The following is a 16655-nucleotide window of genomic DNA, read 5'->3' as shown; positions in this document are numbered from 1 at the left end:
TTTAATTAAAAATGCACCAAGAGCACCTTAGTGCCAACAAAAAAATAACACTTAAAAATGCACATTTGTACTTGATTTTTGAAACATTACTTCACAGAATGTGTTAAACATAAAAGAAACAGTTCATACAAGATTTCCTTATCTTCGTTGTTCAAATTACTTTCCATGATCCACAATATAGATTTAGCCTATTGTTTCAATTTCATTTTGTGAACATTTAGCATATCAGTTGGTGCACTACACAAGCGCATCTAAATATTAGCTTCGATGTTAGCATTTTTTTAACGTCATGGTGTTGGAAAATGCGAACAAATGTGAGGGCTTTTTTAACATCAATGTTCATCAGAAGGATCTTTTTTGTATTAAATTGATTAAATTCAACTATATTGTAGATGCATTTCTACCTATCTTGCACTGTTTCGTCACAGGCACAATAACTGCAAAGTTTTCATGCAGGTGGAGCTGTATGATTTCGAAACGTGTAACACATTCCTTTTATTATATCTAGACTTTGCTATCATGACTGTAGCTGCCATGGTCCTGAAATTATGGGGGGGAGATGTGAGGGATTGATATATATACCCTACATAGAATATTCATTGAGTAGCTAAATATTTCGGAAAAACAATTTCAATATTTTACATTATTTATTACTATTAAATACTGTAAGAGTTTTTTGAACACATTAATTTATTTTTATTATATTGAAAGTAACATTTCTTTCCTTGTATTTAATATTGTTATTTTACAAAATTTAGCCACAGGTACAGATTTAATTTTTTTTGTCTTTATCCCTTTTATATACATAAAATCTGAATTTCCAATTGTTTGTTAAATAAAATTTCATTTTTTTAAAAAAACAATGGGAATACATTAAAATTTGGAAATTTTAGAACAAACTGAATTTTTTTTTTTATTCATAAGTGCAACATGTCTTTTGGGTATTTTATTTAATGTATTACTAAAAATATATATATAATTCCTTAACTATGAAAGTTAACTAGGAAATTGACGGAAAATGTTTCATTGGGACAAAAGAGTTAAAAAAAACGGCAATGATATCAGATGTTTGTTGCCACTAATTATTTATCGAATTCTTGATTGTAATACCTAAAGATAATTAGCAGTAAATATAGAGATTAGCTCTCTTCTCTTTCTTAAATGATCTATAAAATAATGAATCCCTGATATCTTTGCATTTAATATAATCATTTGTTCTCCCATTAAAAACCATTTGATTGATGGTCATAGTTTAAAATTTTATAATTACTCAACTATCAAATGAAAAATGTTTCACATTCATCAAGAATTATAAATACAAAAACAAATCTTACTCAAAGAAAATGAATCTACCTCCTCTTCTGGCTATGTCAAAAACTTCATTGAAGCCTAGCATCATAGATATCTTCACAATAAGAGCAACCATGGCCAAATACATAAGAGCAGACTGAAATACAACTGTCCATACAACTGCTTTGAGTCCTCCCTGGTGAACAGAAAAAGAATTGAGACATCATAAACAAATCTAGATTCTAAAATCTTCTATTACACCAGAAAGTGCCTAATTATTCGACATCTTATTGTTCATATAAGTACATATAAATAAACAGATGATTAAGACAAGAATTTACTATGACCTCTCAATTTATTGGCCAGCCAATTATTATTTTTTTTTTGTAGTTAAGAAGTAAAAATATAGTGTTATTAATCCAAGACCCATTAGGATTCGATGAAATAAAAGGACCTATATTAGACATGACACGTTTAGCACTGTTTGCAATCCAATAACAATATTTACCGACAATATTTGAACAGTAACAATCACTGAAAAATATTTACAATGATTATTACTATTGTCAATGTTGAATTTACCAATGAATTTTAATAGCAATTATTGACAAATATCGCAATGATTGTCATAATTCTATTTTTATGCAAATTATTTTGATATATATAATACTCTTACTAAGCACTTATTGAAAACCATTTAAATGGAAAATATGAGCTGATTGCAAAACCTGAACGTTTCAGCACAAAAGAACGATATATTTTTCTTGTGAACCATAATATAAGCACTAAATATTATATTTAATTTTTGATATGCAGTATATATTCTGTTAAATATTATCAAAAGCGACATACTTGGGAACTGTAAACCATGCACACTGCGGCAATTGATAAAATAGATGCCCAGGTTGATAGACCGGTCACAGCGTTAAGTGCTAATGCAGGAGCGTATAACACAACACCCATATCTAATACCTGAAAAGAAACTAATATGAAAGAGAATTTTGAATGCTGTTGTCTTTACATTTTTCACTAAATGTTTGCTATCCTAATTATATTTTTATTTATTATATTTATTTTATATTGATGAATAAAAGAAGAGAATTAAAATCATTCCTTGGAAATGCTGTTTTACACTGATTTACGAGTGATTAAAATAATTCCATTATTGAAATATTTCTGAAATGAAGAAAAAATAAAGATCTGAAATTCATATAAAACGTTTCGATCTAAATATCTAATATATTTTACATATATGTCAAAGGCGTCTGAAACGGAGCAGAAACAAAATATTAAAAGATCGTCCTTAGAGATAAAAATATCAAATACACTTATATAATCAAGCATTTAATGTCGATAATTTAATATTGTTCAAAAGTATAACTATGAAAATAAAAAAAAAACCCTGATAAAACAGAAATATTTGAACATTTTTGAATATTTACAATTTGGAATTTTTATTCCGTTAAGCGAAAAACAATTATAAATTAGTCTTATTCTCTCAGGTAATAGGGGAGAGTGGTATTGTTATGGGACATCATTTATTGAACAAGCTGTATGCAGACGATTTAAACATAATCTGAGATGCAATATCTGCTAAATAGTTCATTACGAAATATGCATTTCAAAACTCTGGCAATAAACTGATTTATGTTTTAGCAATTGGAATATTTTCCACTTCTACATCACAAGACTACTACTTCCTGTGATTCATTTCGTCTTCAATCTCTTAATGTTAAAAAAAAAAAAATCAGTATCCATGACATGGCCAAACAAAAGGAGGAAACTCTGATTTCCAAGTTTACAGTCAATTCTCAGATACGGAAACCCTCCGAGTTTTTGCGCATACATTATGAGATTTTTCCCTCCTTCCCATTAAAATAAGGGTGATGAAAGGGGTTATTAATTGTAATTAAGGTTATTCAGAAGGCCGGGATAGCCTGGTTGGTAGAGCGTTGGATTCGCGTCCCTTAGGTTGCGAGTTCGAACCCCGCAACTGAAGATTAGGTGAAGACCAAGCAAATCATGAAAATGTGTTCGCTTTAACAGTGCATCATCACCACTTTGCAAAGCGAATTGTCCAAAAATGCTGGTTCCGTATCTACAACGAACAGTCTGTTGCAATATGAAAGAGTGCTGAAGATTCTGCATATTCAAAAACAATAAAGTCGTTTGCTAATTAAGTACAATTTTCTAATACATGAAAAAATCAAATCCCGTCATTTATCATTTTGCAAGAGAATGAGGTTTGCTCTACATTTGGTATTTTTGTAGAAGTGAAAGTATCGAAATAAAAAAATTAGTATCTACAGTCGCTCCAACCCAACCTCGGACATCCAAGAAAAGAGACCAATACACTCAAAATTTTTAAACTAAAAATGATAAACATAGTTAAATGAATTTTTGATTGTATATTTATTGCAATTATGAAAACAAATAATAAAAATTATAAATTCATTCTCTTTAACCAGAAATGAGGGCAAAAAGTAAAACAAAACACTAAATAATCCACAAGCCAACCCCGGGCGGATAAGACGACTTCAAAAACTAGTTAATATTTCAAATGATTTATTATTTTGTATACAAGTCCTTGTTTTTCAGAACCATTTTTAAACGTTTAGGCATAGATTGCACAACATTTTCACAAAAATTGAATTCAATACTTTTTCATCCTTGCAAGAATACTCTTTTCATCTTTACAGGAAATGGCGGGTTCCCTGATTTTTTTCTTAAAGCATTCCAATAAATTTTCGATGGAATTTAAATAAGAGCTTTAGTGTAGAGTGTCCATGGCTTTAGAACAATTATATAGAAGCCAGGAACGCACTCGATAAGTTTTATGTTTCGGATTATTATCCTGACAAAAATGCCAGCTGTTGCCAAGAGAAGGCTTTAGCACATATTATTCTAATTTTTTCTTTCAAATGTCGAGATATACATCCTGGTCCATTTTCCCTTCAATAAAATGCAGGGTTCTGGCCCAATAATTGAAAACGATCCCCAGAACGTTAATGATCCACCACCATGCTTCACAGTTGCTTTCAAATTTTTTTGTGAAATTCCTCGTTCAGTTTTCTTTCTCCAGACGTAAGTCTTGCCATCGGATACAAAAATGTCGAATTTGCTCTTTGCCAGTAAATAAGACATTTTCCCAATAAGATAAATCTTTATTTCCATATTCCTTGCGAATTTAAGTACTTATTTTCCGAATTGAAGTCTTAGTCTGATTTCGCTTACTTATGAAAGGCTTTTGTCTGTTTGTTTTTTCCCATTGAGATCTCTTATAAAACACTTTTTTTTTTATCGTTGATCGTTTATTCCCTAATTCTTACTCAACAATAACGAATAGGTTCGATGCACTAAGGAACGGATTTTCTTTTATTTTTTGATTAAATATCGATTATCTGCTTCTTTAAAAACCTTATTGTGGGTTGTCTTAGGCTTATTTTCCACCTGATTATTGGTTTTGAAGTGTTTTATGATATCATGAACCATTTTATGACTTCTGTGGACAATCTCTGGTATTTCTGGTACATACTTTCTATCTTCAGCTTAGTAACCAATCTTCTTAACTCAATGCTCGTTCGGTCCTTTTGCTTTGATATTTTAATTAAATTAATATTTACTTCAACAGTAAACGAAAATAAAATTAAGATATTCCTCTGAACAATTATAATGTTAACCATAAAGGTGGCAATAATTTTTAACCAGCGTTGCAATTATTTGAAACTTAATTATGAGAAGTCCAAGCTTGGCTTGCGGAATCTTTTTCACAAATTTCACTTTTATGTCTAAATTTTTAATTATAATTTATGAATTCGTGCTATTTGGTTTTATTTTTAGCTGTACAATAAATTCACTGTTAAAAAAAAAACATTTCGCTTTTTTTTCTAATGCATTTTAGTTAAAATATTTTCGCAGAGTTAGTTTTTTTTCCTATGGTGTCCGAGTTTGGCTTGCAATGACTGTCATTGGATATTTTGTCATATAATATAAATATTTGTCATTGGATATTTTTACTAAATTTGGATTGTTTCATGCTTGTAAAGTCGAAATTTTTTCCAATCCACTTTTCCTCACATGCTGATGCGCCAAATTTTTAAACATTTATTCATTCGTGTTCTCGCGTAACAACATACTAATTTCGTATTTTCAGGACTTGCTTATCAGTTAAAAAGTTATTAACTGACTCCATACCGTGGCGCCATCTGATATTGAATTTCTGATTAATTTAGAACAAGATTCAGTGTTTTCAATGAGTTATAAATCAAAAGGATAAAAATATTTTAAATTAATAAAAAACTTTTTAATACATTAATAAAGTTATGCTTTTAGAAATATTAAAAAATCATTTGTTATTTTGGATTTAGTTTATTTTATTTGTGATTATGTATTATATGAATATATTATTATGAGCCATCTAAAACATTACTTACCGTTAGAAAAGTGTAGAGGGTTGCTACAAAAGTTCGAATTGTTTTCCCAAATCTTTTTTCCAAGTACTGAAAGTGAATAAATTAGAATTAAATATTTTATTCGTTAGATATTTTTTTTTGTTTCTCATGTTTTAATTTTTAAACTTTTATTTCTCATTCACATTAGTTTAAAGCTAATAAATTAAATTATTAAGTAAACACAGTAATGAAACAATTAATTTAAAAGTAATTTAAAGTATCATTAAAACTGAAATATTCTTAATCTCTTCGTATAAAACTTAAACAGAAATAACTTCGAATTACTACTTTCAAGTTGTTTTGAAAGAGTTAAGATTGAATCCGTCCTTTTCTGTCCAGCTGAAGAGGTTAAACATTAAATTTGGAAAAATTAAGTTAATACGTTTCGAACATTATTTCCACCACTATGAGAAAATATGGCAGTGTAAAGTGCTCTATAGATAGTATAGATAGTCAAAATAATGAAAACATGTGACCAAATTAATTATGTAAATTTTTAGTTTTTTAATTTTTATTTCTTTAGATTAGAAGATTTCAATTTATTTAGAGAAATTTATTATTTGATATTTTCAAGGAGAAATCAGCATTTCCATAATAAAAAGAACAAAAACATTAAAAATGTCAGGAATAATTGCGATGGTTGCATAGAAGTTAAGAGCCATCTTTCATGTCTTGTTAAAATACACAAAATAATCTGACTACAGAAGGAATTTTTAAAATAAACTGCCTAACCAAACATAACATGCAATTTCCATATATCTTGAGCTTTTGTCAATCAAAATGAATGCTCATCTTCTTACAATCTCTCAAGTATTTTGAAATCTATTTACTGTAAATTGTCGAAATTAAGAAATTAACCATTTTTGTTTTCCATTTGTTATTTTAAATTGTCATTTAAGTAAATCCTCAATTTTTCTTGCACAACTACTTACTAAGGAATGTCATTGCCATGTCATTACTCGATTCACCTGTTATGTCCTAAGGCTAAGAACATTGAGTTCAAGCACTCCGTGACACTCCCTTCATATCCGGTAACCATTGTTGCTTCATCCGTTCTCTTTTCCTTTTAATTATTTATAGCAGTACCCAGATAAAGAAAGGAAAAAACCATGCAATAAAACAAAAAATTCAAAAACGTAAGGCTTCTATTGATAATATTAAAACTTCAATATCCCCAAGAACTCAGAAAATACGATGCTGATATTTTATCATAGAAATGTGATTATAAACAATTTAATTGAAGAACTATTGATTTAGTAGTGTTACAAGTAAAAAGTAGCTACCTGATATGCTGTGGACACTTGCATTTCATAGAAAACAGGTAAGAATCCATAGGCGGCCAATAGTCCTCCTAGTGGTATGCCCAAGCCAGTAATTACGTACTGCGTGCCATGCAGGTACATTTCTGCTGGTACACCCAATACAGAAACAGACGACAAGCTCGTAGCTATGATAGAGACAGCGACAGGTAGAATGTGCACATTTTGATTACCCATTAGGAACTCATTGGTTGTTTTCTGACGACCACCCGAAAAACGAAAATATAAGCCAATCAATGTCGATAGAGCTAGCGTAATGGCTATCACAATGTAGTCGACGATACCTAATAATTGTGCCATGATTATTCAGGAATCAGACCTAAAAGAATAAAAGTAAGGCGAATATAAAATCACGATGGATACTTGGAAGATAAAGTCGATCAATTATGTTTGCTTAAAATGATAGTAATTCTATATTTTCACATATAAGTTATTGCAAAATACGCCAAATACCTTAGGACTGTTTAATGTGCCGATTTGTAAATACAATAATCGATATAACTCATACTACACATTTTCAGGTACGAGTTTTTGTAAAATATGTCAAATACCTTAAGAAAGTTTGATATATGAATTCGCAAATACAAGAATCGATATAATTCCAGTTAAACATTACATTTATCAACTATGAGTGAACCATAACATAAATGATCGCCCGACTATATTGAATTGAATATCAGGTTGAAAATGCGAACTGGCTGATGCCATTAAACTGATGCTTTAATTGTAGATTTGGCATTGTTTTGTTTTTAAAAGGAATGTTTAAAGAGAGATTCTTCAGTTTTTTTCATTTATTATTATATATCTTTATTATTTCATTAGCATTAAACATATCTCCATTCCATCGGTACATTGGTTTTATCAATGGAAAACTGTAATTTGACCATTTACGGTAAGTTTGTATCAAGAAACTCAATCCAATATACACCTAGACATTTTCCAAATTTGATAGCTTTTTTATAAAGTAATATCTAATATACGGAGAACTGGCAGAAATCAACTCTTTCACTACTATTAGCTTTACATTTTTTTAAAAATAAAAATGTTGCGACAAGTCAATAACTCATGACTTTATTATTTCATTAACATTAAACGTACTGACATTTCCCCGATATATTAGTTCTACTACTGGAAAACGATAATTTGACCGCTCGTGGTAGATTTAGTATTTCTTAAAAATTATGTTGAGAAAAGTCAGTAACTCAAGAAGGTAAAAAATTCAAAACACTTGTATGACTAAATAAAAAAAAATTGATTTTTCAAATGATTTATTATTTTACTTTTTATTCCTTTCATACTTACGGTAAAATTCCTTTTATTTCAATATAAATCTATAATTCCATTTCCTTTGTTAAATAAAATGACTTAACATATTAAGACTTTTCTTGTAACTTACCACAACGGCTTGTTCCTCTTTCTCACAGATATGCAGCTACTCCTTGAATGCAATTCAAAATTACAATTGAAAAGAGAGAAATGTGAAAAAGAGAAAATAATTTGATTACTATTGTAGACACCTATTCAGACTCAATCCAGACAAAATTTCTCTTCAGATGACGACATATAGGAAACGCGAATTATTTTATGATCTATCTGCATCGAAAAAGGCATACATCACTATAAATTCATTATACTTGAGCGCAATGTTGTAATCTATAAATATATAATAAGAAAAGTGAAGTAGCGTGACAAATTACTTTCTCTGATTATTTAGGATGAATTGAAACATTACAGGCATGAATTGCTTCCTTCCTTGAATGTCAAGGCATTTATATAAACATAATAGGACAAAAAAAGAATATTTATATTTTCGTCCATTTTTCTAAGATTAATTTTTGATTTTGAGGGGAAAATATTTAACCCTACACTTCATAGTATAGGCATTTGGCTACAAGTTTTTATTTCCATTTATAAGCTTCACATGTCTATTTCAAAGGGCAATAAAAATGTTTGAAGTTCTTTCTTTATGTGTTTTTTGAAAAAATTTGTAGAAAAGACCGATATTTGGCAATAGCGGCATCAGCGTTAGATTTAAACTGAAAACTTGGAAAAGTGCCAAAAAGGCTGTTGCATGAATAGTTTTACCTTTAAAAATACTATCAATATATATATATATATATATATATATATATATATATATATTGCACTGTAAAAAATATATTGGTAAAAGGTATTTTTATTTTTATTGCAGAATTGCTACAATATGACATATCACTGGGATATTGTTTGATTCATAAAGTGACCATTTGGTACATTTTAATTTTTTTTTAATTTCAAAAAAAAAAAAATTAAAATTTTCCAAAATTATATGCAGCTATTCAAAACGCGCATATATATATATATATAGGTGTTTATCAAAATAATGGAAACACCTGTGAATAAAAGTGGCATTTTTGAATTCGCGTCAAAAGCATTAAAATATAATAATAGCCTTCAGTTTTTTCTTAAATAGCAATGTATATATTCTGGTAGTATGTGTTAGGTTTATTAAAGTTCTGAAATTCTTGGATTTTTTTCAAAAGCGTAAAATGTCGGATCTCTCAGATTTTCAATGAGGTCAAACTGTAGGAGCCCGTCTCGCTGGAGCAAGTGTGACCGAAACATCCCAATTTTTAGGCGTTTCTAGAGGTACGGTATCTAAAGTCATGACATCATACACAAAGCGCGGCAAGACAAGCTCGGCAAAGCAAAATGATAGGCGGAAAGAGAATCTCAGTGAAACGGGTATTGAAGCGGATTGTAATGTCTAAGCTACCAACTGCAGCAAAAGTAACCGCAGAATTCAACTTCCATCTGGATTCTCTAGTGTCAGTGATTACAGTTAAAAGGCATCTTCATAAATAGAACATTTTTGGCAGAGCAGCAATTCTCCAGCCATTTGTCATAGATGTTAATGATAAATGTCGTCTACAGTGGTGTCACACTCAGAAACATGGTCGATTGATAAGTAGAAGAAAATAATATGGTCTGACGAATCGTGTTTCACACTTTTCCCTACAATAGGACGGGTGCACGTTTAGAGGACACCTGCACAAGCGTATGATTGTGATTGCCTCTTTCCAACTGTCAAGCATGGAGGTGGATCTGTCTCGACAGGAGCAACCATGTCGTGGTTTTATGCAGGATCAATCGTAACCCTCAAAGGAAGAATCACTGGGGAGAAGTATAGATAAAATTTTTACTGACCAGGTCCATCCTATGATGCAAACTGATTTCTGCAAGAGATGAAATTTTCAAGGATGATAATGCACGTATCAGTGCAACGAGACTTGTCCAATGATGGTTTGATGAACACCAGGATGAAGTTAAACGTCTGTTTTGGCCTGAAAAGTCACCCGACCTTAATATAATTGAACCATTATGGTCTATTTTAGAGTGTTCAATAGGAATTCGATATCCTCCATCGACATCTCTCCCAGAACTTTCACAATATCTCCAGGAAGAATGGTACAATATTCCTCTAAACACTATTCAACACTTGTATGAATGGATTCCTAGGCGAATACACACTGCATTATATGCCAAAGGTGGTCCAACACCATACTAATAAAGGATTCTTTATAAATCTAAGGTGTTCCCATTGTTTTGATAACCACCTGTATATATAAGGCATGCTTTCTAGGGTTAAGATCCTCGTAAATGCTTAAACGTTTATAAACAAATTTCAGTCATTAGTAAATGAGATGTCTATTTAACGTTATTTTATTTTCTAAATCCGATGTAGAGAGAGTAGTGCAATTAGCAATCATATTTAAAATATAGATGTTGATAGATCTCCATGTTACTCTTCTCCGAGTCCGTAAAACACATTCTTAGAATTTGAAATAAGCCTGTTGCTCTTCTGTCTGTGAACATGATCGCTGAACATACTTTGGACTGGATGGCAGAAATTCAATGCGTGGTCTTCATATGGATATATTTCTTTGAAATTTTGAATTAAATTCAGTCATAGAAAACATCTGTCTGTCTATCTGAGTATACAAAACGTACAGATCGACAGAGACAAAATTTGGAACACAGTTTAGCATTGAAAGTGTAGATTCGTTTCAAAATTTTAAATCAAATCAGGGGAGATGATCATCTAAAAATCTATACTTTCACATGTATATAAATGAGATAATTAAAAAAGCAATTTGGTAAATGAAATTTAGTTCCCCATTTCAGCATCGCAAGTATAGATTTTATCAAATTTTCCATTAAATGTGTGAAAAGGTTAGCTGCCTGTCACTCAATGCAATCTCATGTACAGAAATACTGGAACTAAAAAAATTCAACCGCTTAAAAGAATGAAATTTGGTACGAGATCTTTTTTACTGCATCATACTCGATTAATAAAAATTTGACAACTCGTGGCATTCAAGTCTTGTCCAAGGTTACAAGACAAATATTTCTTATCTCTAAAAATTTATGAATAAGAAAATATTTAATTTCGAAATCTGAAAAAAAAAGTAATCACTGTCATGATCAATGTGTTTTAAGACACAAAATAAAGCAGAAAATTATTTCAATGATATTAATAATTTCAGCAAAGAAAATGAGCTTCCGTCGACAAGATAACCCATATAAAATCACCTAAAAATGGGATATTAAAAAAAATTCAGTTTCTATGAGGTAACTCGTCATTAACTCATTTAAAAAAGCGAAAAAAATAATGATATTTTTTCCTCCAGGTACATTCAGCTATAACAGTTATAATAAAAGTACGGAGTTTCGCTGAATCTGAAATTTAATAACTAAATTTAGTGATTTTTTTTAAAAAAAAAAATTCTAGTTTATATATACAGGGTATTCATTCTAATTTTCGTCCAATAGCAATTTTCTAAATTATTAAAAAAAGTCATACTTCTAGATGGAAAAAAGATTTTAATCGATGCAAGAAATTATAATTTATGCCATTTGTGTCAATAAATGTAATGCCGATAAATCAATCTAAATTTGGAATGGTCGCGTGGCATAATTAGACATATTTAGTAAAACATTCTCTAGTCTAATATTTTAAACAGAAACTATTTCTTATATTCTGAACTGAAACCGATCAAGCCGTGAAGCAGTAAATTTTATAATTTTAAGCCAATTAGCATTTGTATATTTGCCTTGAGACGGAAAATGAAATAATATAAAACAGTGATATTTAAAACTTCCTAATTATAGTTGTAGGAGAATGGAACTTTCTTTATTTTAATGTTTGTGTGTCAAGAACATTTTATCAAATACGATTAATAGGATGAGAATAGAGGATAATTAAAAATTTAAACTTATCAATTTTTTTAGCTTTACAATTATTAACACACACACAAAAAAGACTTTTTTAGAGTATTTTAAAGTATTTTTCTAGTTCCAATAGCTTACAAATTAGCTCTAAATCTTCTATTAGAATGGGAAACCTGAAATATTTATTTATGCTTAAAGTGTAACACAATACATTAGTGAAGACACATCTAGAACTAATTTTTATTCCTTGATATCAGGTTATTATATATTAAGCAGAAAATGTTGAACTTTCTTTTTACTTTTATACAACAAATTTCAGAACCAGGAAAAAAGAAAGGAAAAAATTTAAGAAAAAAAAAAGATAATGCACTTTTGAGAGAGGTTTCTGTTATCTGTAATATATACAGCAATATTTCTTAGGGTATAGAAAAAAAATTAATTAAATTTATAACTAAAATTAATTAAAATCTTACCATATTCAAGAGAAAGAATTAATAATAAAATTATTTTATTGACTCGACGCTTAAGTTTTCAGATTTAATGAAAAAAAAGGCAAAAATGTAAATGGTTCATAAAGAATACACAGCTTATCTCACTGCAAGAGCTGCCACTGCTTCCATTTTAAAAAAATGTTCACATTTATCAAATTTACAGCCGAAAATAAACAATATTTAGTCTGAAAGTGCCTACTCGGATCTTTGATAAACAAACACAACGAATTGCTGACGAAACAAATCAAATGAGTTTTCCTTGCAAGCTTGTGTTCTTGGAAAGAAATTACAGAGAAATACCAATTTGATGTTTATTACTTACAAACTACCCTTTTTTTACATAATATAGTGGAAATAACGGGGATAATATTTTCATATGACTGAATCTTTCATTAAATTAACATAAATTACTGTAATTTAATGCCACTTAAAAATATTTCCTTTTAGAAATTAATTATTTTACAATAGTTGAAGTATTTTATTAACATACCTTCTCTTTACTATCTATTTGGTACAGATTTTGCAATTGATTTTAAACTAATTTCCTGGTGATCTAAAGATTTGAAATTTCATAGTTCAAAACTAGATGAAAAGGCTTTATTAACATGCTTTCTTGTCTGTTCGGTACAAATTTTGCAATTCATTAAAAAATTTTCATTTCGACAGATGGCAAATCAGCAGCAAATTAATTTAATACACACATATTATTTTATTATATAATATTTTATAATATAATGTTATAAAACAGATTATAGAAATACATTTAACTTGTTAATCTGATCTTACATTAGACTTAATGATTAAAGCGACTATAGCAAATAGAAAAACAGTAAAAACTACATTGATTTGAACTTACCATAAAAAACTCTTATGCTATGAAATCTTCCGATTAATCTTAAACAGGTGCTTTTCCTTTCACATTAAACTATAAAGATTACAGAGTGGATAAAGTTGAAACTTCTGTTCCTGCAAGCCGTTTCCATCTAATTAAAAATATGCATTAGTAGATATGAATTTGAAATCACTGCTATTCTTTTGCGATAAAAAAATACCAATTTCAAAAGATGTGATCAGTGTAAAATTCAGAGCCGTTTGTCAAGTAGTAATGTATGTAGTCCATATCGAATAGTAAAAGCCGCATTAAGACTCAAGCAATATATTCACTTAGGATTTTTGCCGAAAACTGGATTCAAAGAGCAGCATATTCAGCTGTAGAAATCGACAAATTCCCAGCGATTTTTCCAGCTTCATATATTAATTAGACCTTCAGAGATGATAAACTATCTTTTTGTCCTTGGCTTGTCGAGGTTTTCGAAGTGAAACGGAAGTATTATTGTTATTACTTAGATACTTTGATAACAAAACTTTACTCGAAAAAATCCTTCTCTCTAACGCAGCATTGCCTACACAAATACATACCGGACAGATGCGAGATACTGATAGCATTCGGTGCTATTTTATGCCTACAAATTCTATAAATTTTGATAAGAAATTTGCATCTTCTCGATTCAGCATAATATATCTTGATAACAGTTTTTCTATTAGTGGCACTTTTTCGCTATTCAAATGATTCTTTTTATAATAATCGAATCTTGTTATCTATAACAAAAATGAAAAGCTCACTTTTGACACAATAAACCATTTCTTTAGTTACGAAAACAATGTTCCAATCAACAAATAATTAACCTTGGGAGTTTGTTTAGTTTTCATATTTCCGAAATACCCGATTAAAAAAATCATTAAAAATATAATCAGATAATATTTCTGGAAAATTATCTACCTGCTGTCATCATTTTTTCGTTTTCTGTTTTAGAGAATGTAGTAACGAAATAGATATTAGCATATTCACCTTGATTTTTCTTTACTTTTTGCTTATACCTCCAATATTTGTATTCATATTTTTATATTTTTAATTTTTTAAATGTTTATAAATATTCGATAAATTCAAATTATTAACATTTTTACAATTTAATTATTTTTCTAACTACTTGAATTCAAATTTAGAAACTTTTACTTTTGAATTGTGCAGGTTTTTAGCTTTATCCAAATTTTTCAGGGTCTAATTTTTACAATTTAAGCTGAGCTCTCTATCGTATAGAACATTTATGCAAAAGAATGGGGAGTAATAAAAGTCATTAACATTCAGCGTTTTTTTTTATGTTTAATTTATTAGTTTTGACACCGGGAAAAGTTTATAGAAAACTAAATACTTATACCAGTTGGTTTTAAAAATGTAAGATTTCATTAAATTAAAAAAAAAAAATACTTTCTTTGATGAATGGAAGTTATAGACAACAGCGTTTTTATTCATTAAAATAATTTGTTATTTTCTATAATGAAGAAGGTGATGTGGATATAATTCTAATACAGGATAAATATACACAAGAAGGTAATAAGACAGCAGAAAGAATTAAATAGCTAAAATAAATTAAATAAAAGAAGTAAATCAATACATTAATTAGGTAATCAAATGTATTCAAAGAGGTTTCAATACAATATACTGTTTTAATGGATTTATATTAATATTTGAGGTCATTATAAAACGAGAGATCGATGTAAAAATTTTGGCACTCAGCTGATAATCAAATGCTTTTAATTATTATTCAAAGAATTCTACTTCCTTAATAATAAACGAATGTATAGAATGGTTTTGAAAAGAAACCATAGCATTGTTTTGCTATTTTTCTTATAAATATTAGAATCTGACAATTTTAGTAATATTTATTTCATATTTCTTATCGTCGCAACATTTGTAGTAAATTCTAAAAACTGGATCTCTCTGTTAATACGGGTTTAAATATGAAGTAGTTTAATTAAAGTAACGCGGAACAAGAGTTCATGATATTAAATATGATGAGCTCTTGTTCAAATATTCATTTCGTATTACATCATTCTTAAATTTGTACGAACAGCTATCTAAAACTCTGATAAAATTTCAGCCATGCAAATATAAGGAAAAATTCTAACCAAAAGCATAATAATTCTAATCATAATATTTTATTAACAAACCTGAATCTTATCATTTTTAATCTGAATTCAATATTCAGGAAGAAGCTGAATATGCAGCTATGCAATTATTTCTTTCGTTTTTATTTACCGTGCTATTAATGGTGGTTTTCTTGCTTTTATCCTAAAAATTCAAGTGATTGTCTTTTTTTATTACAACTACATCCGAAAAGAAATTACATTTCTTAAAATGACTAAATAGAGCAAATGTAATTTCATAAATTAATCGCACATCTCTTGAATCTTTAGAATTAAATAAAATCGACAAAATTCTTACTATTTATGTGAAATGTACATTACAATGCAAAAATATTTTATCAAGATTCCTTTTACTAGATATTCCAAAAAATACTTCATAACAAAAACCTCGTGAAAAAGAAAAAACAAAACTTATCTGCGAAAGAAATTTGGCAATTAATTTAACAGTGCATCTTATCTCCCTAAAAAATTCTTGATACAATATACGATATTACTATCATTACTAATGTCCACATTTGGTGAGCTAGAATTTACTTGTTTGATAATCCTCAAATGAGTTGCAATTGCCATTCAGCCATTAAATTAGATATCGCAATCCTTACGAATCGTTAAATGTTCAGTTTAATCGCATCCTATTGCATCAATCATGTATCAATTCATTGTGTTAGTTGCATTCGATATTAAGATATGATGTCATATGCTAATATATGCCATCAGATTCTGATTCTCTTCCTAATATTCAATAAATATTTTTTGGAAATATAAATGCATTAATCATTGCCCTTAAATGAAACTCGAAAACAATATATCGATTACTTCGAACCCTGCATTTCATATATTTAAAACCAACAAGTTATCTCACCTATAGTTCACAACTACCATTTAACTGTATCAGCCAGCTATCTACC

The 16655-nt window shown here is 29.1% G+C and overlaps 1 protein-coding gene across 3 annotated transcripts in view; it reads right to left on the bottom strand.

Moving 5' to 3' along the window:
• The window catches only part of LOC129978474 (putative sodium-dependent multivitamin transporter), a 40291-nt gene extending 24105 nt beyond the window's left edge, over positions 1–16186 (bottom strand). The window contains exons 1-6 of one of the 3 annotated variants that reach the window (XM_056090637.1): positions 16046–16186; positions 13619–13745; positions 7025–7379; positions 5724–5789; positions 2143–2262; positions 1335–1486 (exon numbers count right to left, since the gene is read on the bottom strand). In XM_056090637.1, coding sequence (XP_055946612.1) covers positions 1335–1486; positions 2143–2262; positions 5724–5789; positions 7025–7360 — 674 coding nt within the window. In that variant the 5' untranslated portion in view covers positions 7361–7379; positions 13619–13745; positions 16046–16186. Of the gene's footprint in view, positions 1–1334; positions 1487–2142; positions 2263–5723; positions 5790–7024; positions 7380–8456; positions 8492–13618; positions 13746–15771; positions 15860–16045 lie in introns of those variants that run through there. The other 2 variants (XM_056090638.1, XM_056090639.1) reach the window with 2 other exon arrangements.
• Between the last annotated feature and the right edge of the window lie 469 nt (positions 16187–16655).

The sequence above is a fragment of the Argiope bruennichi genome, chromosome 1 (assembly GCF_947563725.1).
Source record: "Argiope bruennichi chromosome 1, qqArgBrue1.1, whole genome shotgun sequence".
Classification (NCBI taxonomy): Eukaryota; Metazoa; Arthropoda; class Arachnida; order Araneae; family Araneidae; genus Argiope; species Argiope bruennichi.
Note: the sequence above shows the minus strand (reverse complement) of the source record. Positions and strands in the feature narration are given on the sequence as shown.